This window comes from Quercus robur, chromosome 5 (genome assembly GCF_932294415.1).
Source record: "Quercus robur chromosome 5, dhQueRobu3.1, whole genome shotgun sequence".
In the NCBI taxonomy this organism is placed as follows: domain Eukaryota; kingdom Viridiplantae; phylum Streptophyta; class Magnoliopsida; order Fagales; family Fagaceae; genus Quercus; species Quercus robur.
In genome coordinates this window covers 47797205-47825149 of record NC_065538.1, presented here as the reverse complement: position 1 = coordinate 47825149, position 27945 = coordinate 47797205, and the positions used below count along the sequence as shown (strand labels likewise).

Below are 27945 nucleotides of genomic sequence, written 5' to 3'. Positions count from 1 at the left end.
GTGTGTGCAAACAAATTTGCAAAATTCATTTTTAAAGTCGTCATCGTTACATTATCAATCTCAGTTTTTCTGGACTAAATAACTCATTATGAGGCCACAGAACGAAGTAATTTAATTCAACACGTTCCAATGAAGCTTAATTTTCCAACAGGGCAATCCAAGTAAAGCCAAAACTCATAGCACCCATACAGTAACAAACAAAGTTGTAATCGGACCACGTCTTATATTATGCATCTTGTGAAACACAGGAGATACTAATTTGAGGAATGGTGTATGGCCCTTCTAGTAAACCCTTGGTAATCCATCGATATGCAGCTTCTGTTAAGTGTATACCATCCCAACTAACATACTTTGAAGGGTCATCACAAGCACTCGCCGAAGGATCACCACATTCCGCTGATGTGTTGCAATTGTATGGGCCTCCCCCTCCACAACATGCTGTGAGTGCTCCTCCAGTAAAACCTAAAATGGACATGAAACAAATAATTAGTACCAAAACTTTTGACACTAAGAAATGGGTAGTATTCATTGCACGCAAGTTGTTACACACTATTTTTTAACCGGAACAATGACTTGTAGTTACGATTATTAAGTTTAAAATTGTGACTTCAAGTCACGGTTTCAGTTCAAAAATAGGTTACGTGTAACAGTTTGTGTAATAAATATACAAACTCCATTTTTGAACTGAAACCGTGAGATTTTCAAGTTCAAAATCATGACTTCAAGAGACTCTGATGCCTATTTGTAAGTAAATGTCACAACTGTTCGCAGAAAAGAAAATCATATTATATACATAATATACTTCCCTTACGAGATTGTGGTTCCAAAAGCTAGTCATTTGTTTTTTTATTCTCAAGTAAAGAGTGCTTCTAAGAACTAACAAATGCAATCATCAATCTGTTTTGTCAATATGTGCAAAATAAAGAAAATTATTAAGAAGGTTGAGTTACCATATTGGCTTGGATTACGATAAAAACGCATTGAAGAATTGTAAAAATCCGCATAGATGATATTGGTATGTGGATGTAGTGCTTGGATCCTACTTAGTTCTTTCTGAAGTTGATCATTGTGGTACTCAGAAAACTTGTTTAACCAATTTAGACAGCCAGTTTCGGGGTCATATTGGTCCGTATCTGCTGTCTCATAAGATGTTAGGTAGGCTGCAGAGCATCCCATTGGTATATTCCCTGGAACCATGAGAGTCACTGCCCCTAGCTCAATCAACTCCTGCAAGGCAATGTTAAAATCAATGAGCAAGTCTCTTTAAAGGTAGTGTACGTATATATAGAAATACAATTAGAGTGCAGTGTCATACATAGTGCATGCTTTATATACATACATATATATATATATATATATATATATATATATATATATTTATTTATGTGTGTAGTGCATGTGCAATTTACAAACTAAAGTATCTCTAACATCAAATTGAATAGAAATTCATTATCCTATATTGTTGTGTTCCAGTTTATACTTCACCAATTATAACTTGTCACATTTTTTTAAGTTATAAAGTTATCTAAGTTTAAATTTGAAAAAAAAAAAAAAAAAACGTAAAAATTAACACTGCAGTTGATAGAGTATTTGTGGAACACACATCGGCTCTCACTCTATTGTTTACACTCTCATATGCTGATATAATTGTCTTTATAGATGTTTTTTGTTCCCTTTTTTATTTGGGTGAGTCAAGATGTTTTCCATCTTTTATATAAGGCGGTGTTAGAACCCATTTTCCTCTCCTTTTTGTGTGTGTGTTTTGTTTTTCCAAAAAAAAAATTGTGAAGGACAATTATTACACTAGGAGCAATAATGATTAAAAAAAATAAACATGATGCAATAATCAAGAAATTTGTCTAAAAGGAAAATAATTTTACTTTGCAATCTACAAAACATAAATTCTTACATTAATGGCTGAAGCAATTGCTTGAATCACTAGTGGCACAAAAGTCTGAATCTCTTCTATGCTCCTATGCAAAAAAAATGGATAAGTGTAGTCGTTGCCTCCAATCTCTCCCATTAGAAATAGAGAACTTCCAAAGATTTCATTGCATTCTGTAAATGTTCGTCACATTACTATAGAAAAAAGATGGTACTAACCAAGTTCTTACAGTAACCAAATTCACGTCATCCATGTTTACGCATTACAAATACTTTCTCAAATATCGCCACCTCAGAGAAAGATTTCCGCAAAGTGCGTGTCTTAATTAGTGGAGCGTGTTTTTAAAGAAATCGATGATATTCTTTTTTTTTTTTTTTTGGATAATTCAATAAAAAGTACCTGTTATCAAGAAATTTTATTCTTTGAAATATCATGCTATCAAGAGGTTAAAAAAGTACTTCGTAGTGAGGAATAATCGGTGACCGAATCAGAATTTTAGTTGTGGTGGAATAAAGCATTTATCAAAAAGGAATTAGAATACAAGAATGAAGATTAGCTCTGCTAAAAAAAATGAAGTTTAACAAAATCATTGTTTATCAACACATTCCAAATCAATAATTTATAATGCAGTATTTTGGGTCATTAAACTAGAATCCTTTCGAACTAATATCCTTTTTATAATGTATCTTAGGTTCAAAGCTTCAATTAAGCAATAATTTGGATTCAATCAAATCTTTCTCTCAAAATTTGATGCACTCAACTAATTAATATAAGTGGGGTATTTTTTAAAAAATAAAAATTAGGTAGGTTTACAACAATTTCACAATAACAAACAAATGTTTCTACCACCTAACACATGCTAAAAAATATAATAATAACAATAAATTACAGATTTTAGGGGCCCACGTGTAAGTTGATAAATAAATTGAGGAATATTGTGAGTTTTTATTGTAAGTTGTAACTATAGCTTTATTGTTTTTTTTTTTTAGTTTATTGTTTACATTTATACTATTTCTTCTCTATTTTTCATTATTATTATCAATTTCGTACTGTCAAAATAATTTTAATTGTGATGAACTCAGAGACTACTCAACCCATCTCAAGAATTTTTGGTAAATAATTTATATTTAGAAATTTTGTGCTTTCTCTTAAATATCTATTTAGATATCTGCTTAGTAACTTAAGTAATTTCCTTCCTCAAATAAAGGTTAAGGAGATAATGATATGTCACATTTTAACACTAATTTTAAAAAAAAAAAATGTGATGGTTAAAATTATCTCAACAAACTAAGAAAATCACCCCCATAAAGTGACAATAACTGTCATTCCAAGTCTGTTAGAACAATTTATTGTGGAGAAAGTTACTGTGGTAATTTAAAACCACCACTATTGATCATTTTTATAATACAAGAGAAAACAATTTACACCCCCGATCATTTTTATAATATAAAAGAAAACAATTTACACCCCCAGACAGTAGGCTGTCACAGAGGGAAAGGAAATGAAAGAAAAGACAAAAGCAAACTTGTGGTTGAGGTGAAAAAATAGACAAATATGAGAAAATAATAAAGAGAATCTGTGGAGGAGAAGAAAAATTACTGAAAGAGACAAAAATAAAAATAAAAAATTCATTTTTGTAAGTATGGAGAATAAACAAAGATAATGTAATCCGATAGATAATGTAATCTAATCGTTGATTACATTATCGTCATATATATATATATATATATATATTTGATAAGATTTTTCACTAAAATATGGTATCTTTAATTTATTTATTTATTTATAGTAATATCTTGGAAGTTGGACTCCAAGAATATGGTGTACACTTCAACTCAAAGAACGACCAAGGCAGATCATAGGAACAGAATACACAAAAGAATGGGTTTAATGAAAGAAGAACATGACAATGACCACCATATGATGATGATGATGTAGCTAACTTACTTGAAGATGTGTTGCAAAGTGATGGAAGAATTTCCTTGAACCAATCCAATTGAACTCCTAGAGAGATGTCTGTGCCTACATCAATTCCTCTTTCTACAAAAAAAGATGCATCCAATGCTGTTGCTCCTGCAACCGCAAAATTTATACCTTCTTGAATACTTATTCCACTTCCATTCTTAATCCCAAGATATGGTTGTACCAATGGCAGTCCAAGAGACTCCGCTGCCCATTAAAAGAGAAATCAAAAAGAAAACACAAGAGATTTGAGGTGATAACTAAATAAAAAAATAAGAAAAGATTAATCAAGTTGCATGAAGAGTACCACATGCATGCGTACCAGTGAAGTCTATAATTAGACGGCCATTGGAGCAACGTCCTGTGGGGTGGTGGAAGTAGGTCTCCCCATAGGGAGGCGAGAGACAGCCGTGATTCAAGCATAAGTTTCCGGTATCAGCGTACGAGTCGCCGAAGCCAAAGATAGATGTATAACAATATCCCACCACGCCCTTAATGGTGGCTAAGAATAGGAAGAGTTTGATAATAAATGGTAGTTTAAGTGTCAAAAGAGCCATATGTGGAGTGGAGATGATGAAAGTGGGAGGAGGAGGGGATCAGGCAAAATCAACTTTGATATTGTTGCTTCTAAATTTTTATTCCCTTTATAATTGGCTTGGCTTGGCTCCACTTCCCATTATTATTGGGGTCAATGATTTGGATTTGCGTCCTTTGCTGTTACCTCTCCCCTTCATTTATTTATTGTATTGAAAATCAGATCAAGCACAAACCAACAATGGCCACATGATGAGGTTAGAGCTGTGTGGATAGGAGTGCGAAACGACATGTAAATACTTAAGCTAAATACTTAAGCAAATTATAAGGTGGAAGTTGGTTGGTTAGTGATACTTGTATAGTTTGTTTGATCGGTTTTATTCTTTTTCCACTCTACTCTGGTTCTCGTATATAAAGAAAAGAGCCCTGAGTGTTACTCTAAGCTTTATATACAATTGCGTATAGAAAATTCTCTCTCAACAAGTAGAGCGTTTTATTTTCTATTGTGTGATTGAATCTTAACATATTGTTACTTAAGTTTTTTTTTTTATTTCCTGCTCACTATTATTCAAATATAATTCTTTTTTTAAAGCCCTTTTAATTAAAAAACAAATATACGATAGAGTTTACCTATGGTGTCCGCTCTCATATTCTTTGAATGTCAATTTTTTTTTTTTTTTTTTATAATCAAATGTCATATCTCTTATTCAACACCATATAAGATATTTTATCGATTGAGCTAAGTGGAGTTGAATATTACCCTTTTAACTCATAATACTTATTTGTCATTTTTTTTATCAATATAAATGAAGGGGTTGTAATTAAGTAACAAAACAATTCATAATATGGCTATGGATCCTATTTTGGTGTCTACCTACAAGAATATTTCAGGCCATTTCAGTGATATAATTTCAGGTTTTATGAGCTATGCATTTATATTTACCTCTTGTATGTGTATGTAAGGCCAGAGAGCTAGCCTTGTATTGTGTGTGCAAACAAATTTGCAAAATTCATTTTTTAAAGTCGTCAACATTACATTATCGATCTCAGTTTTTCTGGACTAAATAGCTCATTATGAGGCCACAGAACGAAGTAATTTAATTCAACACGTTCCAATGAAGCTTAATTTTCCAACAGGGCAATCCAGGTAAAGCCAAAACTCATAGCACCCACACAGTAACAAACAAAGTTGTAATTGGACCACGGCTTATATTATGCATCTTGTGAAACACAAGAGATACTAATTTGAGGAATCGTGTATGGCCCATCTAGTAAACCAGTGGTAATCCATCGATATGCTGCTTCTGTTAAGTGTACACCATCCCAACTAACATACTTTGAAGGGTCATCACAAGCACTCGCCGAAGGATCACCACATTCCGCTGATGTGTTGCAATTGTATGGGCCTCCCCCTCCACAACATGCTGTGAGTGCTCCTCCAGTAAAACCTAAAATGGACATGAAACAAATAATTAGTACCAAAACTTTTGACATTAAAAAATGGGTAGTACTCATTGCACACAAGTTGTTATACACTATTTTTTAACCAAAACAATGACTAGTAGTTATGATCTATGTAGCACGGGTGCGTTTCGGGACTCGGGTGCGGGTGCGGGACTTGGCAATTTTTGAAAAAGGTGGGTGCGGGTGCGGCGAGACTCAGCGATTAAAAAATTATTAAAAATATTTTTATTTATATTTTTAATATATTGCTAAGCATATTTTTTACATTATACAAATATGTACCAAATTTAAGAGCAATAAACAATGAAAAAGAGGTAGAGAGCTAATGAAAAAGAGGCAGAGAGCTAATGAGAGTGAGAAACGAGTGAGTAGGGTTTAGTATTTAGATTAAACGGTGCGTTCTGTGTGTTTTTTTTTTTTTTTTTTTTAAATTTCGGCCGTTTCGGCCTGAATCGGCCGATATCTGCCGATACGGCCCGAGTCGGCCCGATTCGGCCCGAATCGGCCCGAGTCGGAGCCGCATCGGCGCGAGTCGGCTGAGATCTCGAGCCTGCCACGTGGCAGGACTCGGTCGGACGCGGCCGGACGCGCGGGCAACGGCGTCCCTCGCGCGTCGCTGCGTCCGGCCGCGTCCGACGCGGGTGCGGCACCTCCGGTGCCGCGTCCGTGCTTCATAGGTTATGATTATCAAGTTTAAAATCGTGACTTCAAGTCACGGTTTCAGTTCAAAAATATAATGCGTGAAACAATTTGTGTAATAAATACACAAACTCCATTTTTGAATTGAAACCGTGAGATTTTCAAGTTCAAAATCATGACTTCAAGAGACTTTGGTGCTTATTTGTAAGTAAATGTCACAACTGTTCGCAGAAAAGAAAATCATATTATATACATAATATACTTCCCTTACGAGATTGTGGTTCCAAAAGCTAGTCTTTTGTTTTTTTATTCTCAAGTAAAGAGTGCTTCTAAGTATTAACAAATGCGATCATCAATCTGTTTTGTCAATATGTGCAAAATAAAGAAAATTATTAAGAAGGTTGAGTTACCATATTGGCTTGGATTACGATAAAAACGCATTGAAGAATTGTAAAAATCCGCATAGATGATATTGGTATGTGGATGTAGTGCTTGGATCCTACTTAGTTCTTTCTGAAGTTGATCATTGTGGTACTCAGAAAACTTGTTTAACCAATTTAGACAGCCAGTTTCAGGGTCATATTGGTCCGTATCTGCAGTTTCATAAGATGTTAGGTAGGCTGCAGAGCATCCAATTGGTATGTTCCCTGGAACCATGAGAGTCACTGCCCCTAGCTCAATCAACTCCTGCAAGGCAATGTTTAAATCAGTGAAAAGGTCTCTTTAAAGTAGGGGCGGCAAATGGGTGGGTTTTGGTGGGTTTTGGGTGGGCATAATTGGGTTGGGCATAATTGAGTTGGGTATATAAAATCCATTTACCCATCAAAAATCCATTTAACTAATTGCTTCTAATCTAAATCCAACCCTCCCAATTACCCAATTATCAAAATTACCAAAATGCCACTAAAGTGAAAATGACTAAAGTACTTTAAAATCTTCAAAAATGACTAAAATGCCCCCAAAACCCTAAAAATGACCAAAGTACCTCCGAAACCTAAAAAATGACTAAAATACCCCCCGAAAACTAAAAATTACCAAAATACCCCCGAAACCTTAAAAATGACTAAAATACTCCCGAAACCCAAAAAATTACCAAAATTCCCCTAAAACCCAAAAAATGACCAAAATACTCACGAAACCTAAAAAGGGACCAAAATACCCCCGAAACCCAAAAAAGACCAAAATACCCCCGAAACCCAAAAAATTACTAAAATACCCCCGAAACATAAAAAAAAAATGACCAAAATTCCCCTGAAACCCAAAAAAATGACCAAAATACTCTCGTAACCCAAAAAATTATCAAAGTACCCCTGAAACCCAAAAAATGACCAACATATGCCCACAACCTAAAAATTACCATAATACCCCCGAAACCTAAAAAATGACAAAAATACACCCGAAACCCAAAAAATTATCAAAATACCCTCGAAACCTAAAAAATGACCACCCGAAACCCAAAAAATTATCAAAATACCCCCAAAACCGAAAAAATGACCAAAATACCCCTAAAACCTTAAAATAACCAAAATACCCCCAAAACCTAAAAATTACCAAAATAATGACAAAACCTACAAAATGACCAAAATAATCACAAAACCTACAAAATGACCAAATACCCCAGGAATCCAAAAAATGACCAAAATACCCCTGAAACCTAAAAATTACCAAAATACCCCCCAAAACCCATAAAATAACCAAAATACACCCAAAACCAAAAAATTACCAAAATACCCCCGAAACATAAAAAATTACCAAAATACCCCCGAAACCTAAAAATGACAAAAATACCCAAAAGATGTCCAAAATACCACCGAAACCCAAAAAATTACCTAAATAATCTCGAAGCTTAAAAATTAACCAAAATAATGTCGAAACCTAAAAATGACCAAAATGCCCCCGAAACCTAAAAAATGGCCAAAATAACCCCAAAACCAAAAAAAAAAATGTCCAAAATAACACCTAAACCTAAAAACAACCAAAATACTCCTAAAACCTAAAAAAAAGACCAAAATACCCCTTAAACCTAAAAAATGACCAAAATACCCCCTAAAACCTAAAAAATGACTAAAGTACCCCTGAAACCTAAATATGATCAAAATAACCCCAAACCTTAAAATGAACAAAATATCCTCGAAACTTAAAAAATGACCAAAATACCCCAAAACCTATAAAATGACAAAAATGCCCCTTAAACCTATAAGTCGATAAAAATACACCCTAAACCTAAAAAATTACCCAAATCCCTCCTAAAACTAAAAAATGACCAAAATACTCCCTAAACATAAAAAAATGACCAAAATACCCCATAAACCTAAAAATGACTAAGATAACTCGAAAACCAAAAGAACGATTGAAATATCCCCAAAACCTAAAAAGTTATTAAACGACCTCCAAAACCTAGAAAATTACAAAAAATGGCCCCAAAATCTAAAAGTTAACGAAACACCCCTAAAACCAAAAAAATTAGTGACATTCCCTCAAAACCTACAAAATGATTGAAATACTCTTAGAACCTTTAATTTAACGAAAATACCCTCAAAACATCCAAAATACCCCAAACCCCTATTTTGGTAATTTTAGAGGCTTTAGGTGTATTTTTTTTTTTCATCTTATAGGATTAGTGGTATGTTGGTCATTTTAGATATTTTTAGGGGTATTTTGGTCGTTTTATAGGTTTAGAGGTATTTTGGACGTTTTAGGAGTTTCAAGGTATTTTTAGTAATTTTAGAGGTTTCAGGTTGTTTGTGGCCATTTTAAAGGTTTTGGGTTTATTTAGGTCATTTCAAAGGTTTAGGGGTATTTTTGTCACTATATAGGTTTGAGGGTATTTTGGTCATTTTATAGGTTTCATGGGTATTCTGGTAATTTTTTAGGTTGAAGGGGTATTTTGGCCATTTTATAGTTTTAGGGGGGTATTTTGGTCATTTTTAGGTTTCTAGATTATTTTGATCAATTTTTAGGCTTTGGGGTTATTTTGGCCATTTTTTAGGTTTCGAGGGTATTTTTGTCATTTTTTAGGTTTCAGGGGTATTTTGGTCATTTTTTAGGTTTTGGGGTTATTTTAGTAATTTTTTAGGCTTTGTGGTTATTTTGCCCCTTTTTTAGGTTTCAGAGGGATTTTGGTCATTTTTAGGTTTCGGGGGTATTTTGGTCATTTTTAGGTTTCGGGGGTATTTTGGTAATTTTTAGGTTTCGGAGGTATTTTGGTAATTTTTTGGGTGTCGGGGGTATTTTGGCCATTTTTTGGGTTTCAGGGGTATTTTGGTCATTTTTTTTGGGTTTTGGGGGTATTTTGGTAATTTTTAGGTTTGAGGGGTATTTTGGTTATTTTGTAGGTTTTGGGGTTATTTTGGCAATTTTTAGGTTTTGGGGGTATTTTGGTCATTTTTTGGGTTTTAGGGGTATTTTGGTAATTTTTAGGTTTTGGGGTAATTTTTGGTAATTTTTAGGTTTTGGGGGGTATTTTGGTAATTTTGTAGGTTTTGGGGGTATTTTTGGTAATTTTTAGGTTTTGAGGGGTATTTTGGTCATTTTGTAGGTTTTAGGGTTATTTTGGTAATTTTCAAGTTTTGGGGTATTTTGGTCATTTTTTGTGTTTTGAGGATATTTTGGTAATTTTTAGGTTTCGAGGGTATTTTGGTCATTTTTTGGGTTTCGGAGGTATTTTGGTCATTTTGTAGGTTTTGGGAGTATTTTGGTCATTTTTTTGGTTTAAGGGGTATTTTGGTCCTTTTTTTTAGGTTTTAGGGGCATTTTGGTCATTTTCAGGTGTAGGTGTTATTTTGGTCATTTTTTAGGTTGAGAGGGTATTTTGGTAATTTTAGTGGGTTTTGGGCATTTTAGAGTTGGGTGATTTGTAGAAATGATAGTTGGATTATAATTGGGTCTAATTAGGTACCCAATTAAAACCCAATAAATATTAATGTTAATTGGGTTTAATTGGGTTAACACCCATTTAACCTAATTAATAATTGGGTGGGTTTGGGTCTCATTTAAGTCGGTGGGTTTGGATGGGCAAATGGGTTTGGGTTGATTTTGCCACCCCTACTTTAAAGGTAGTGTGTTTATAGAAATACAATTAAAGTGCAGTGTCATATATAGTGCATGCTTTATATATGTGTGTGTGTGTGTGTGTGTGTAGTGCATGTGCAATTTACAAACTAAAGTATCTCTAACATCAAATTGAATAGAAATTCATTATACTATATTTTTGTGTTCCACTTTATACTTCATCAATTATAAATTGTCACATTTTTTTTATTTATAAAGTTATCAAAGTTTAAATTTGAAAAAAAAAAAAAAAAAAACTGCATTTGATAGAGTATAAGTGGAACACACATCGGCTCCCACTCTGTTGTTTGCACTCTCATATGCTGATATAATTGTCTTTATAGAAGTTCTTTCTTACCACTTTTTTTTTTTTTTTTTTTTTTTGGGTGAGTCAAGATGTTTTCCATCTTTTATATAAGGCGGTATTAGAACCCCTTTTTCCTCTCCTTTGTTTGTGTGTTTGTTTCTCCAAAAAAAAAAAAAAACAATTTTTGCAAAGGATAATTATTACACTAGGTGCAATAATGATTAAAAAAAATAAACATGATGCAATAATCAAGAAATTTGTCTAAAAGGAAAATAATTTTACTTTGCAATCTACAAAACATAAATTCTTACATTAATGGCTGAAGCGATTGCTTGAATCACTAGTGGCACAAAAGTCTGAATCTCTTCTATGCTCCTATGCAGGAAAAATGGATAAGTGTAGTCGTTGCCTCCAATCTCTCCCATAAGAAATAGAGAACTTCCAAAGATTTCATTGCATTCTGTAAATGTTCGTCACATTACTAGAGAAAAAGATGGTACTAACCAAGTTCTTACAATAACCAAATTCACGTCATCCATGTCTACACATTACAAATACTTTCTCAAATATCGCCACCTCAGAGAAAGATTTCCGCAAAGTGCGTGTCTTAATTAGTGGAGCGTGCTTTTAAAGAAATCGATGATTTTTTTTTTTTTGGATAATTCAATAAAAAGTACCTGTTATCAAGAAATTTTATTCTTTGAAATATCATGCTATCAAGAGGTTAAAAAAGTACTTCATAGTGAGGAATAATCGGTGACCGAATCAGAATTTTAGTTGTGGTGGAATAAAGCATTTATCAAAAAGGAATTAGAATACAAGAATGAAGATTAACTCTGCTAAAAAAAAATGAAGTTTAACAAAATCATTGTTTATCAACACATTCCAAATCAATAATTTATAATGCAGTATTTTGGGTCATTAAACTAGAATCCTTTCGAACTAATATCCTTTTTATAATGTATCTCAGTAGGGATGGCAATTTTTGCCCGACCAGCGGGTACCCGGCCGGTCCGATTAGGAATAGGGTCGGATATGGGTTTTAAACAAAATCCGAAACGGGTCCAGATCGGGTCTAGGTTTTATTATAAAACCCAAGACCCGGTCCGAAACCTGATCCAGGTAAAAACCCGGTACCCTGAAATTACAAAACTACCCTCTCTATATATATATATATATACCTAATAATCTAACCCTAACTTTCTTCACTCTTCACTCTACACTCTTCACTCTTCAGCAGCCTCCCTCAATCAGTCCGACAGTCCCGCTCTCTCATTTCAGCTCAGTCCACACTCCGTCCACTCCGACACTCCATCACCCTCACTCCCACACTCTGACAGACCGACACTCCCTCACGCCTCCCTCCCTCAGTCCGACCCTCACAAGCCTCCAAAGGAAAACAAGCTCGTTCGCGTCTCTGGTACCCTCCGGCTCTAGACTACTCCTCAGGCTCCGGCTACCCTCCATCTGCTCCTGGTTACGGCAGCTCTGGTACCGTCGGCGTTTCCTCCCGGAACCGATCCGAACGTCGTCGCCTGCTTCAAGATCGCCGATCAGGACAGGAGTGATCTTGGACTTCCTACTCCAACCGCAATCACTGAGGATCTTGGACTTTCGGTTTCAGAGGTGTGAATCTATATCTTCTTCTTCTTCTTTTTTTTTTTTTTTTTTTTTTTTTTTTTTTTGTGATTTGGATTTTGTCTTATACAAGTTTCTATCAATATTCTTGGGCCAGTATTACAGGATAGAAATGTATTTGACAAAAAAAATGAGGAATTACGAAACAAAAAATAAAAATTGAATTTTATGTTTAGTTTGGTCTCTCTGTAGATACGGCTGTGTTTGTACTTGGGCATTACAGGATAGAAATGGATTAGACAAAAAAATGAGGAATTACGAAACAAAAAATAAAAATTGAATTTTATGTTTAGTTTGGTCTCTCTGTTGATACGGCTGTGTTTGTAGTTGGGCACTAGTAGTATTCAGTTAAAGTTGATCCTATGATTTTTTTTTTTTTTTGAGAAAGAATGATATTGATATTTCCTGTTTGATTAATTATAAGTGATATTTAGGTTTACTTTTTTGTTTTTTTCGGGGAAAGTAACAGTTGGAATAATAGTCATACAGATTGATTATAGAGTGTGTTTTTAATAAAAGTGATGAATTTGTTAACTACTAAGGGCTACTGTTTTCATGAGAAAAGCATGAATCAGAATTACTCTCCAGTATTTTTTATTATTATTATTTATTTATGATTGTATTAATTATATTTGTTTTATTTAACATAATTAGGATATGTGAAGTTTTAATGTCTTATGTGTGGTGGATCATTGAATTTGTTGTGATGATAATAATAATGTTTATTTGGGTTTTGGGTGGGTGAGGGTTTGGTTGATGGGTTAAGGTGTTTGTGATGTTATACTGTTATTGGGTTTGTTAACTATTGAGTTGTTGTATTCTGTGAGAGAGAATATTTTAACTTTTTTTTTTTAATTTAATGTTAATCATAAATTAACTCTGTTTGAAATTTATTTTCAAATTAACTCTGTTAACTTGCATTTCTTGTGAAACTAAGTGTGAAATATGGCAGTGAAATATTGTTTTTTGTGTTTTTTGTGTTTGTTGGGAATGTAGAGCCTAAAACGGAGATGGAAGACGCAAACACAAACACAAACACAAACAAATCTGATTCTTGATTTTTCCTCGCCAAGTGGCTCTCCTTTAAGAACCGGACTTTGTCCCTTGCAAACTATGCAGTCTCCTTCGCCATTTTCACGATCACCCTCACCATTGTCGCCTGGCAGCTCACCTTCAGGATCACCTAAGATAATCTTAGGTTCAAGCTTCAATTAAACAATAATTTGGATTCAATCAAATCTTTCTCTCAAAATTTGATGCACTCAACTAATTAATGTAAGTGGGGTATTTTTAAAAAAATAAAAATTAGGTAGGTTTACAACAATTTCACAATAACAAACAAATGTTTCTACCACCTAACACATGCTAAAAAATATAATAATAACAATAAATTACAGATTTTTAGGGGCCCACGTGTAAGTTGATAAATAAATTGAGGAATATTGTGAGTTTTTATTGTAAGTTGTAACTATAGCTTTATTGTTTTTTTTTCTTAGTTTATTGTTTACATTTATACTATTTATTCTCTATTTTTCATTATTATTATCAATATCGTACTGTCAAAATAATTTTAATTGTGATGAACTCAGAGACTACTCAACCTATCTCAAGAATTTGGGGTAAATAATTTATATTTAGAAAGTTTGTGCTTTCTCTTAAATATCTATTTAGATATCTGCTTAGTAACTTAAGTAATTTCCTTCCGCAAATAAAGGTTAAGGAGATAATGATATGTCACATTTTAACACTAATTAAAAAAAAAAATGTGATGGTTAAAATTATCTCAACAAACTAAGAAAATCACCCCCATAAAGTGACAATAACTGTCATTCCAAGTCTGTTAGAACAATTTATTGTGGAGAAAGTTACTGTGGTAATTTAAAACCACCACTATTGATCATTTTTATAATACAAGAGAAAACAATTTACACCTCCGATCATTTTTATAATATAAGAGAAAATAATTTACACCCCCAGACAGTAGGCTGTCACAGAGGGAAAGGAAATGAAAGAAAAGACAAAAGCAAACTTGTGGTTGAGGTGAAAAAATAGACAAATATGAGAAAATAATAAAGAGAATCTGTGGAGGAGAAGAAAAAATAACTGAAAGAGACAAAAATAAAAATAAAAAATTTATTTTTGTAAGCATTGAGAATATACAAAGATAATGTAATCCAGTTTGTAATTTAACCGTTGATTACATTATCGTCATATATATATATATATTTGATAAGATTTTTTCCTAAAATATGGTATCTTTAATATTTTATTTATTTATTTATAGTAATATCTTGGAAGTTGGACTCCAAGAATATGGTGTACACTTCAACTCAAAGAACGACCAAGGCAGATCATAGGAACAGAATACACAAAAGAATGGGTTTAATGAAAGAAGAACATGACAATGACCACCATATGATGATGATGATGTAGCTAACTTACTTGGAGATGTGTTGCAAAGTGATGGAAGAATTTCCTTGAACCAATCCAATTGAACTCCTAGAGAGATGTCTGTGCCTACATCAATTCCTCTTTCTACAAAAAAAGATGCATCCAATGCTGTTGCTCCTGCAACCGCAAAATTTATACCTTCTTGAATACTTATTCCACTTCCATTCTTAATCCCAAGATATGGTTGTACCAATGGCAGTCCAAGAGACTCCGCTGCCCATTAAAAGAGAAATCAAAAAGAAAACACAAGAGATTTGAGGTGATAACTAAATAAAAAAATAAGAAAAGATTAATCAAGTTGCATGAAGAGTCCCACATGAATGCGTACCAGTGAAGTCTATAATTAGACGGCCATTGGAGCAACGTCCTGTGGGGTGGTGGAAGTAGGTCTCCCCATAGGGAGGCGAGAGACAGCCATGATTCAAGCATAAGTTTCCAGTATCAGCGAGCGAGCTGCCGAAGCCAAAGATAGATGTATAACAATATCCCACCACGCCCTTAATGGTGGCTAAAAATAGGAAGAGTTTGATAATAAATGGTAGTTTAAGTGTCAAAAGAGCCATATGTGGAGTGGAGATGATGGAAGTGGGAGGAGGAGGGGATCAGGCAAAATCAACTTTGATATTGTTGCTTCTAAATTTTTATTCCCTTTATAATTGGCTTGGCTTGGCTCCACTTCCCTTTATTATTGGGGTCAATGATTTGGATTTGCGTCCTTTGCTGTTACCTTTCCCCTTCATTTATTTATTGTATTGAAAATCAGATCAAGCACAAACCAACAATGGCCACATGATGAGGTTAGAGCTGTGTGGATAGGAGTGCGAAACGACATGTAAATACTTAAGCTAAATACTTAAGCAAATTATAAGGTGGAAGTTGGTTGGTTAGTGATACTTGTATAGTTTGTTTGATCGGTTTTATTCTTTTTCCACTCTACTCTGGTTCTCGTATATAAAGAAAAGAGCCCTGAGTGTTACTCTAAGCTTTATATACAATTGCGTATAGAAAATTCTCTCAACAAGTAGAGCTTTCTAATTTTCTATTGTGTGATTGAATCTTAACATATTGCTACTTTTTTTTTTCTGCTCACTATTATTCAAATATAATTCTTTTTTCACAACCCTTTTAATTAAAAAACAAATATACGACAGAGTTTACCTATGGTTCCACTCTCATATTCTTTGAATGTCATTTTTTTTTCTTTTTTTATAATCAAATGTCATATTTCTTTTCAACACCATATAAGATATTTTATCGATTGAGCTAAATGGAGTTCAGTATTACCCTTTTAACTCATAATACTTATTTATCATTTTTTTTATCAATATAAATGAAGGGGTTGTAATTAAGTAACAAAACAATTCATAATATGGCTATGGATCCTATTTTGTTGTCTACCTACAAGAATATTTCATGCCATTTCAGTCATATAATTTCAGTTTTTATGAGCTATGCATTTATATTTACCTCAAATATGTGTATGTATGGCCAGAGAGCTAGCCTTGTATTGTGTGAGCAAACAAATTTGCAAAATTCATTTTTTAAAGTCGTCAACATTACATTATCGATCTCGGTTTTTCTAAATAACTCATTATGAGGCCACAGAACGAGGTAATTTAATTCAACACATTCCAATGAAGCTTAATTTTCCAACAGGGCAATCCAGGTAAAACTAAAACTCATAGCACCCACACAGTAACAAACAAAGTTGTAATTGGACCACGGCTTATATTATGCATCTTGTGAAACACAGGAGATACTAATTTGAGGAATGGTGTATGGCCCCTCTAGTAAACCATTGGTAATCCATTGATATGCTGCTTCTGTTAAGTGTACACCATCCCAACTAACATACTTTGAAGGGTCATCACAAGCACTCACCGAAGGATCACCACATTCCGCTGATGTGTTGAAATTGTATGGGCCTCCCCCTCCACAACATGCTGTGTGTGCTCCTCCAGTAAAACCTAAAATGGACATGAAACAAATAATTAGTACCAAAACTTTTGATATTAAGAAATGGGTAGTACTCATTGCACACAAGTTGTTACACACTATTTTTTAACCAAAACAGTGACTTGTAGTAACGATTATCAAGTTTAAAATCATGACTTCAAGTCACGGTTTTAGTTCAAAAATAGGATGTGAAACCGTTTGTGTAATAAATACACAGACTCCATTTTTGAACTGAAACTGTGAGATTTTCAAGTTCAAAATCATGACTTCAAGTCATGGTTTCAGTGCAAAAATGGTGTGTATAACAATTTGTGTGTAATAAATGCAACCTTTAAGAAATACTTTGACTCCTAGAATGGGTTCTAGCAAATCATCCAGATTTAAAACAAACTGATTTATTCAGGAGATTCTGGTGCCTATTTGTAAGTAAATGTCACGACTGTTTTTAGAAAAGACTATCATATTATATATACATAATATACTTCCCTTACGATATTGTGGTTCCAAAAGCTAGTCTTTTGTTTTTTTATTCTCAAGTATAGAGTGCTTCTAAGTACTAACAAATGCAATCATCAATCTGTTTTGTCAATATGTGCAAAATAAAGAAAATTATTAAGAAGGTTGAGTTACCATATTGGCTTGGATTACGATAAAAACGCATTGAAGAATTGTAAAAATCCGCATAGATGATATTGGTATGTGGATGTAGTGCTTGGATCCTACTTAGTTCTTTTTGAAGTTGATCATTGTGGTACTCAGAAAACTTGTTTAACCAGTTTAGACAGCCAGTTTCGGGGTCATATTGGTCCGTATCTGCAGTCTCATAATATGTTAGGTAGGCTGCAGAGCATCCAATTGGTAGGTTCCCTGGAACCATGAGAGTCACTGCCCCTAGCTCAATCAACTCCTGCAAGTCAATGTTTAAATCATGAAAAAGTCTCTTTAAAGGTAGTGTGCTTATAGAAATACAATTAGAGTGCAGTGTCATGTATACTGCATGCTTTATATTTATATTTATATATATATATATATATATATATATATATGTATGTGTAGTGCATGTGCAATTTACAAACTAAAGTATCTCTTACATAAAATTGAATAGAAATTGATCATTATCCTATATTTTGTGTTCCACTTTATACTTCACCAATTATAACTTGTCACTTTTTTTTTTTTTTTAAATAAAGTTATCTAAGTTTAAATTTGAAAAAAAAAAAAGGGTAAAAATTAACACTGCAGTTGATAGAGTATAAGTGGAACACTTAAAAATGGGATAGAATATTTTTATTTATAATATTCAAGTTACCAAAACTTAACTCTCAGTGATCAGCAGAAAAACTCAAATTTCATTTTTCTTTTCACTTCATGCGGAACTTGTTTGATTGTAAAAGATTCAAATCACGCATCGGCCCCCACTTTGTTGTTTGCACTCTCATATGCCAATATAAATGTCTTTATAGAAGTTTTTCATTCCCTTTTTTTGGGGGTGAGTCAAGATGTTTTCCATCTTTTATATATGACGGTGTTAGAATCCATTTTCCTCTCTTTTGTGTGTGTGTTTGTTTCTCAAAAAAAAAAAATTTGTGAAGGATAATTATTACACTAGGTGCAATAATGATTAAAAAAAATAAACATGATGCAATAATCAAGAAATTTGTCTAAAAGGAAAATAATTTTACTTTGCAATCTACAAAACATAAATTCTTACATTAATGGCTGAAGCGATTGCTTTAATCACTAGTGGCACAAAAGTCTGAATCTCTTCTATGCTCCTATACAGGAAAAATGGATAATTGTAGTCGTTGCCTCCAATCTCTCCCATAAGAAATAGAGAACTTCCAAAGATTTCATTGCATTCTGTAAATGTTCGTCACATTACTAGAGAAAAGGGATGGTAATAACCAAGTTCTTACAATAACCAAATTCATGTCATCCATGTTTACACATTACAAATACTTTCTCAAATATCGCCAACTCAAAGAAAGATTTCCGCAAATTGCGTATCTTAATTAGTGGAGCGTGTTTTTAAAGAAATAGATGATAATTTTTTTTTTTTGGGATAATTCAATAAAAAGAACTTGTTATCAAGAAATTTTATTCTTTGAAATATCATGCTATCAAGAGGTTAAAAAACTACTTCAAAGTGATGAATAATCGGTGACCAAATCAGAATTTTAGTTGTGGTGGAATAAAGCATTGATCAAAAAGGAATTAGACTACAAGAATGAAGATTAACTCTGCTAAAAATAATGAAGTTTAACAAAATAATTGTTTATCAACACATTCCAAATCAATAATTTATAATGCAGTATTTTGGGTCATTAAACTAGAATCCTTTCAAACTAATATCCTTTTTATAGTGTAACTTAGGTTCAAACTAATTAGTGTGAGGATTGTTAGAACTATGATTAGATGATTAAATTTAGCATTTTTTAACCGTTTCATACTTTCATTACCAAACCAAATTCATGAGAACTTGCCAATGGCCTTCTAGGCCGATGGCATTAAATTGAATTACCTAATTTTTATAAACTAATAAATAATAATGTGTTCAAAACATTTTTTATAAAATTAAATGATTATGTTAAGATAGTAATAGAATAATATCATTTTTACATTGAATATAAGAACAATAGTTCATACAAATTATAATAGGTTAAAAAAATTATAAACACAATTTTTATGCCAAAAATTTTACATGTAATCAACTATGAGTGGTGTAAAAAAGATAATAAGTACATATAAAAGTGATAAACAATTACTCATATTTGATCACATTAGAGTTGTGATCAAAAGATTGCTCTAAAAAATACATTGTGATTTTTATGTGAAGTTTTGTATCTACATACTGTTTTTTTTTTTTTTTTTTTCTTTGTGTTTTAAAGATAATCCTTAAAACATGCCAAGTTGAAACTATTTCTCAAAAAAATTTTAAGAAAAAAAGGTTAAGTTGGATTTAACATTTTATTAAATGATATTTTTTATACATTTTCTTAAAAAGGAAGAAACTAATCACGAATATTAAGAAAAGCACTTTATAGTTACAATAAATTTGCATTTATAAACTAATAAATTATTAACAAGTGTGTTTTTTTTAAAATATTATATTAGAACTAATAATTATATATGGGTTAACAAATCCATTTTTGAAAAAGTTTTATTAGAAATTGAAAAAATTTTGACAACTTTTTCAATTCCTAATAAATTTTTTCCAAAATTGATTTATTATTTCATACCTTAGGACACGGTAAAATTCATTATATATCTATACTACTATTTAAGGGGCTTCCCCTGTTTGGATTCCACATTTTTCATGCCTAAGATACCCTCATCATACCCACTTACAAGTTTTCAACCACCGAGGATAGATATGTAAATTAAATCTCCTACACTTTAAAACCACAAACTCACGTACGCTTTACAGTTTCTATCTCACTTTCTCTCTCTCATTCTTCTTCAAATTAAAGACATTTAGTTTAGCTCTACATCATCTTCTCTTTTTCTTCATATTAAAGATATTTACTGTCAGAGGCTTCAACAAATTTTCAGGTTCTATCTTTTGCAAGTTCCTCTTTGTTTTCTTTTCTTTTGTTTATGATTCACTTTCTTTAAGTTCTACTTTTTTTTTTTTCTTATATGTATCACGTTAACTCTTTTTTTTTTTTCCCCTTCTTCTTTATTTTAAAATGTAATTTTGAAATAAATGGTTCCTTCATATACTCCATCATTGTACTTCTTAATGAATTGTCATTTCATGTTGTAGGTATTGTGATCCAAAGACAGGGTTGTCTTATGCTACAAAAGAAGTATTCAAAATCATTCTCCAACAGTTAAACAGTATGACTTCCCTTACCTCTTTTAATAGCCTTTGTTTACATTTTAAGAAATTATAACCATGATCACCTCATGAATAGATAGTGAGTTTTTTTTAAAAAAAAATAAGGTCAACAATGTCCATCACTCTCTTATTAGGTTTTTAATTTTATTATTTCTTTAAAAAAAAAAAAAAGGTTTTTCATTTTATCAAAAGGTTAACCACAATTATCTATTTCTAACTGCATTTGCACTAAATTTGAGTTCTACTTTTTATATATATATATATATATATATATATATGTATCACGTTAACTCTTTCTTTTTTTTTTTTCTTTTTTTTTTTTAAATTTAATTTTGAAATGTTGGTGGTGACTAAAAACAAAAAAAAGCCACGTTGTATAAAAAAAAAAAAAAAAATCCTACGTTTTGTAAAAAAAAAATCCTACGTTTTGTAAAAAATAAAAACTATGGCCGACCCTTTTTCTTTTCAAATTCAAAAAAAAAAAAAAAAAACCCTTAACACGTTTGAATTCCACTCCCACATTTTACTCCTAACAAATTGTTTGAATTCCACTCTCCCATGTTTTACTCCTAAGAAAATGCTTTACTTCTTTTTTTTTTCTTTTTTTTTTAAATTTAATTTTGAAATGTTGGTGGTGACTAAAAACAAAAAAAAGCCACGTTGTATAAAAAAAAAAAAAATCCTACGTTTTGTAAAAAAAAAAAACTATGGTCGACCCTTTTTCTTTTCAAATTCAAAAAAATAAAAAAAAAACCCTTAACACGTTTGAATTCCACTCCCACATTTTACTCCTAACAAATTGTTTGAATTCCACTCTCCCATGTTTTACTCCTAAGAAACTGCTTTATTTTTTTTTTCTTTTTTTTTTAAAATTTAATTTTGAAATGTTGGTGGTGACTAAAAACAAAAAAAAGCCACGTTGTATAAAAAAAAAAAAAAATCCTACGTTTTGTTAAAAAAAAAAAAACTTTGGCCGACCCTTTTTCTTTTCAAATTCAAAAAAAAAAAAAAAAAACGCTTAACACGTTTGAATTCCACTCCCACATTTTACTCCTAACAAATTGTTTGAATTCCATTCTCCCATGTTTTACTCCTAAGAAAGTGCTTTACTTCTTTTTTTTTTCTTTTTTTTTTTTAAATTTAATTTTGAAATGTTGGTGGTGACTAAAAACAAAAAAAAGCCACGTTGTATAAAAAAAAAAAAAAAATCCTACATTTTGTAAAAAAAAAAAACTATGGCCGACCCTTTTTCTTTTCAAATTCAAAAAAAAAAAAAAAAAAACCCTTAACACGTTTGAATTCCACTCCCACATTTTACTCCTAACAAATTTTTTGAATTCCACTCTCCCATATTTTACTCCTAAGAAACTGCTTTACTATCAAATTTAAAAATTTTAACTTCTCTTTAACTTCTTTTGTTTATCCAGTTTTTATTTTATTTTATTTAAGTTTCATTTTTTAAATTTTTATATTATCCAAATCCAGTTGATAATATAAAAATTTTAAAAATGATAGTGTAATAGTTTAAAAAAGAAACGTGGGATAGTGTTTGACACTTTTTTTTTTTTTTTAACGTGGTATAGTTTTTCCTTAGTCTATGGGAGGGGCAATTGTTTTCTTTCAAACGTGGGTAGTGGGAAGGTTTTTTTTTTTTTTTTTATCAACATTGACTATTTAGTGGGGAGTTAATAATCAGTAGTTTTTTTTTTTTTTTTTTTTAATTTTTTATCTATTTACAATTTTTATTTTTATTTTTTATGTAGCAACCTTGAGTTCTACTTTCTTTATTTTTTATTTTTTATTTTATACTAGGATTTCTTTTTCAATTAGAAGCTTTTGCATGTTTATCCAAATCCAGTTGATAGTGTCTGACTATTTTATTTTTTTTATTTTTTATTTTTTTTATGTGGGATACCTTTTCCTTAGTTTATGGGAGGGGTAATTGTTTTCTTTCAAACGTGGGTAGTGGGAAGGTTTTTTAAAATTTTAATTTTCTTTTTATCAACGTCGACTATTTAGTGGGGAGTTAATAATCAGTAGGTTTTTTTTTTTTTTAATTTTTATCTATTTATGATTTTTCTTTTTTTTTTTTTTTTTTTTTAAGATCTCCATTAGTTATTTATTTAAATAGTTGATGATGTGGTGATAAGATTTTAAAGAGTCCACGATAGACTTAAATTCTAAAAAAAATTTATCTTTATTCTAAACAATTTTAATAGGATTTTCAGGAAAAATAATTTCATCAAAATTTAAATCAAACTCAAACTCTAACAAAATTATACTATTATCTTTATTTGCCGCACACGCTAACTTTGGTTTGTTGAATAAAGTTTTTTTTTTTTTAAAAAAAATACTTGGTTTAACCCTAATTCTTTTATCTCTCTCAGGTTCACGTACGCACAAGTTTTTTGGATTTGCATTGAGGAGTCATTGGAATGGAATATTAGATAAGTTTGGGTGAGAGATTTTACAAGGATTATTATATAATTTAAACCTCACATAAAGTGGTTGTTATCTAAGAAATTGTTGTAAAAAATTTTCTTTTGTAACAGAAACTATATTTATCATTTGTATAATTCTAAGTTAAATTCTATTTAAAATTTTTTCCATAAGTATTAATTTACTACTCCATAAAAAATGTTACGTACTTTTTTCTTAATTTTAAAGGTTGTTGATATTGTTGATATATTTGAAATTTAAACTCTTTTTAACCTTTGTTATGGATGTGTAGTAATTGGCTAACTTTTAGGAATAAAAAACTAAGGTTTCAAAAAAAAAAAGGAATAAAAAACTAAAATTTTGGATTAAACAAAAATTGATAAATGTTATTAATATTATTTTTAAAAAAGATCAACAACACCAAAAATACTAGCCTCTGAGCACGCGGGTGAGTGCATGCTCAAAGGCTCTTCTATTTTTTGGGTAAGGGTTAATTTAGAGCATTTATTATAATTTGAGATTACTACATTTTTCAATCACAAAAAAAAAAAACTAGGGGTGTAATGAGTGTCATGTGTGGAGAAATAATTTTCCAATCATAATAATTTTTCATCACAAAAAAATCTAGGGGTGTAATTAGAAAATTATTTAACTTATGCTATCATACGTGAAGAAAAAGAAAAACTATTTAACTTATGCAATTAATAAGTAGTCTGTAAATATCTGACAATACTCTCTACTCGAACCTATCAGTTAAACTTATGCTTTAATTAAACTTGCGCATTTTCATAATAATAACTAGCCTCTGAGCACGCGCGTGAGCGCGTGCTCAGAGGCTCTTCTATTTTTTGGGTAAGGATTAAATTAGAGCATTTATTATAAATTGGAATTATTATATTTTTCAATCACAAAAAAAAAACCTAGGAGTGTGATGAGTGTCATGTGTGGAGAAATAATTTTTCAATCACAATAATTTTTCATCACAAAAAAATCTAGGGGTGTGATTGGAAAATTATTTCTCCACACATGACACTCATCACACTCCTAGGTTTTTTTTTTGTGATTGAAAAATATAATAATTCCAATTTATAATAAATGCTCTAATTTAATCCTTACCCAAAAAATAGAAGAGCCTCTGAGCACGCGCGTGAGCGCGTGCTCAGAGGCTAGTTTATAATTTATGTCTTTTAACACGTACAAACTGCCCCACTCAAAAAAAAAAAAAAAAACACGTACAAACTGTTGGAACCCAAAGTATGCAAGCAAAAAGAGATACTACAGTGAAAGGATGTGACGACTGCCTGTCACATTTACAGATTTACCTTTACCCATCACCACTTTTTCTCTGCTGTTGATTACATAAGAAAATTGTGCCAAAATCTTTATAACAGTTTGTGGTGCTAAAATTATTGCAGAAAAAATCATGAAAAGCCAAACTAAACTAGTCTAGAATTCTAATCAGTCAAACGGTTTATTATTTTAGTCAAATTACTGGGTGGAATTGAGGTCTAAACAGAAGAAGAAGAAGATGATGAATAGTAAACTTACCTGACGATGTGTTGCATAGAGATGGAAGAATTTTCTTGAACCAATCCAATTGAACACTTAAAGAGTCGTTTGTAGACACATTATCAATTCCCCTTTCGAAGAAAAAAGATGCATCCAATGCTGTTGCTCCCACAACAGCAAAATTGACTCCTTCTTGAATAGTACTCCCATTCTCAACGCCAAGATATGGCTTTATCAATGGCAGTCCTAGAGTTTGAGCTGCCAACAAAAAACGAAAAAATAATAATAATAAATAAATAAATCCCATCAACAATAATGTATATATGTGAGGGCAAAGAATAGAGATTAAAAACCTGAGGCTCATTTGCTCACCTGTGAAGTCTAAGACAAGACGGCCATTGCAACAACGACCTGTGGGGTGAGTAAAATAGCTCTCCCCGTATGGAGGAAAGAGACAGTGTTGAGTTGGATCGGTGAAGTAGATGTTTCCAGTGTCAGTAAGTGAGTCTCCGAAGCTAAAGATTGATGAGTAGCAATTTCCAAACACGCCTTTAATGGTGGCTAATGAGAGGAAGACTTTGATTAATTGTAGTTTCATTGAGAAAACAGAGGAACAATGATGAGCCATTGATCCCTCTAAAATGGAAGAGGGGCGACCAGTCCTATCTTACAAGGGAGGAAAAAAACAAATTTGTGCAGAGAGAAAAATAATAAAAAGCTTAAACAATATTTAAATAAAATGAGGAAGGAATAAAGAGTAAAGTAAATGTTTTTTAATTATAAATTATAGAAAAAAAGTCAAGTTTATTCTCTAATGATTCTCTCTCTCCAACCCAACTAACTTTTTCTCCTTTTGAATTTTGGTTAAGAAGAAATATGATTCATTTGAAATTTGAAACTTTTTGTATCATTGTTATTCTCTTTAGTCCCTGGTACATTTTGTGCTATGGTCACACTATAAGTATTTATGAGAAGTAGGAAATAAATGTCGGAGTTTAAGTTTCTAAAAGGAAGCTTCACACACATACATACACATATATATACACACACTTAGAATAAAGTAGAATAAAATTTATATCTTGTATAAAAAAAAAAAAAAAAAAAAATCTCTTAGTCATAATAAGCGGGGACGAGTGCAAAAAAAAAAAAAAAAAAAGGTGGGGGAGATGGAGCCAAATTTATATCTTGTATAAAAAAACAAAAAGAAAATCTCTTTTCTTAGTCAGAATAAGTGGGGACGAGGACAAATAAAAAAAGAAAAAGGTGGGGAGATAGAGCCAGCCTTTCCGGGAAATAAATAAAAAGAAAGAATAATGATTGGTGTAGTTTTTATTTGTGAGAAAGAATGATAGGTGTTGTTTGTTTGTTTTTTTTTTTTTTTTGAGACAAGAATGATAGGTGTAGTTAATTGGTCACGTTTTCATTTTCACATTAATATCATTGTCACATGAACAAAAAAATGTCAGTGGTTTTTATATATTTTTATGAAAAATGCTAACGAATATCCTTAAAGTATTGATTAATAATCCATTTAAAGAAATTTTTATGAAAAAAGAAAAAAAACAATTAATATTTTGATAGCTTTTTTATTTCCCATAAAAGTAGTGTCAAAACTTTTTTAAAATTGATTGTTAACCAATATCCTAAAGGTACTCAATATCATGACCTTTTTTTTTTTTTTTTAATATAAGATTTCTTTTTATGTTAAGAAACAAAAATCACGTGGATTCCTTTTAGTTCAATTGGTAAAATGTTTAATGGTTGTATAAAAAATCTATGGTTTAATTCCTGCTTACACCAAAAACTGATTGGTGTCTTGGTCTGATGATAAAGAGCTATCAAAACTGATTAGTGTCTTGATTTGATGATAAAAAACTATCATCAGGAGTAGATACCATAGGTTGTAAATCTCAAAAAAAAAAAATCACAATTTTTACTATAATTATCTTACGTGGTAAATTATGATTAGTTACCCATTAATTTTACGTAGACCCATAATTTTATCTATATCTATCATACTCATCTATCTTACGTGATAAAGTATGAATGATTACCAGTTAATTCATATAGACTCATAATTTTTTCTTTATCATACTCAACCATAAGAACAGTTTTTGGCAAAAGATATATATATATATATATATTGCGGTATTAAATATATATTTTTTATTTTTATTTTATGTAGTCCTATAATTTCTGTTTGTGGAATGGTTGGTCAAATTTTAGACATAAAAAGCATGTGCTTATTATTTCATTGGAGAATGGAAATGCCGCCAACAGACATTTTCTCTCCAAGTCAACAAAATGTCATCATCTTCAAAGAAGAAACAATGGCCTCTTCATCTTCTTAAGAGGCATTCGTCAACTTGAACATAGTTCACCTCTGTTTTTTTTACTCTAATTCTGGTTATTGTGTTGTGGGGCGGATTAGTTGTTCATTGACTTGAAGAACGTTCGCCTTCATCTTGGACTTTGTTTCTAGTGATTTCGCTTCTTCTTTTTTATGGCTTAATGCTGTTAATACAAGGGTTTTGGGAAGCGTATAGCTAAATTTGTGCCGAAAAGTGAAAATACAAAGCCTATGATAATGCTCTAAATAAGTTAAATTAGAGCCGAGTATTAAAAGTTTAAGATTTGTTGATTTAATTTTATTTCGATTAGGAGTAGAGATCCAACTCACAAACAAGCTAGATTTCATGTTCAAACTTGGTTAATTTCTTACCGATCCAATTCAATTTTATTCACAAGTTGCTTTATAAATTTATTCTCTCTATATAAAGCAAAAAAGATTAAATTTATTAATTCTTCACAAATCTTTTTTTTTTTTTTGATGGGAATTCTTCACAAATCTTAAATCTACACTAATAGTCAATAACTTAATTATTACTGAAATTATTTTTTTTGTTTTTGGTAAATACAGATAGCTAGAATTAGAAAGAAATAAGTCTGGTACAAGAAATTTCCTCTTTATCAAGGGTACATAGCTGATCCACCACAGGCGGTGGATTAATAAACAAAATATAAGCATCAACACTAGTGCTGCCTATTCTAGCCAAAACATCCGTGCATCAGTTTGCTTTCCTATAAACATGTTCCACTCGCAAATTGCTAAAGGTCCTCAACAGGTTCCTGCAGTGAGTAGAGGTTCAAGTGAGAAATTATTATAGTTAACTAATTAGAATAGCTTTCAATTATGAACAAATAAAAATTATATTGACCAATCTTATTTGTAAATAATTAAATTTTAAAAAGAAACGTGCATAATTTTTA

At 31.5% G+C, this 27945-nt stretch overlaps 2 protein-coding genes across 6 annotated transcripts; both read right to left on the bottom strand.

The window, feature by feature from the left end:
- Window positions 1-92: 92 nt before the first annotated feature.
- LOC126726160 (GDSL esterase/lipase At1g31550-like) lies at window positions 93-4479 on the bottom strand. The gene is made up of 5 exons (XM_050431289.1): window positions 4170-4479; window positions 3833-4054; window positions 1910-2058; window positions 951-1227; window positions 93-462 (listed from the first exon to the last, which is right to left on the bottom strand). The coding sequence occupies exons 1-5, from the start codon at window positions 4402-4404 to the stop codon at window positions 227-229; spliced, it is 1119 nt and encodes a 372-aa protein (XP_050287246.1). The 5' UTR covers window positions 4405-4479; the 3' UTR covers window positions 93-226.
- LOC126726159 (GDSL esterase/lipase At1g31550-like) lies at window positions 93-25377 on the bottom strand. 5 transcript variants are annotated; one of them, XR_007655739.1, is made up of 6 exons: window positions 25048-25372; window positions 24715-24933; window positions 18598-18746; window positions 17517-17793; window positions 5529-5829; window positions 93-161 (listed from the first exon to the last, which is right to left on the bottom strand). XR_007655739.1 is itself a non-coding variant. In XM_050431287.1 (5 exons), exons 1-5 carry the CDS (start codon window positions 25301-25303, stop codon window positions 5594-5596), a joined length of 1137 nt encoding a protein of 378 aa, XP_050287244.1. In that variant the 5' UTR covers window positions 25304-25377; the 3' UTR covers window positions 5460-5593. The 5 variants fall into 5 exon arrangements, 3 of the variants coding, with proteins under 3 accessions (XP_050287244.1, XP_050287245.1, XP_050287243.1); XR_007655738.1 differs by lacking the exons at window positions 93-161; window positions 5529-5829 and adding exons at window positions 5460-5528; window positions 16597-16897 and having other exon boundaries at window positions 25048-25368; XM_050431287.1 differs by lacking the exons at window positions 93-161; window positions 17517-17793; window positions 18598-18746 and adding exons at window positions 6895-7171; window positions 11153-11301 and having other exon boundaries at window positions 5460-5829; window positions 25048-25377.
- Window positions 25378-27945: the final 2568 nt, after the last annotated feature.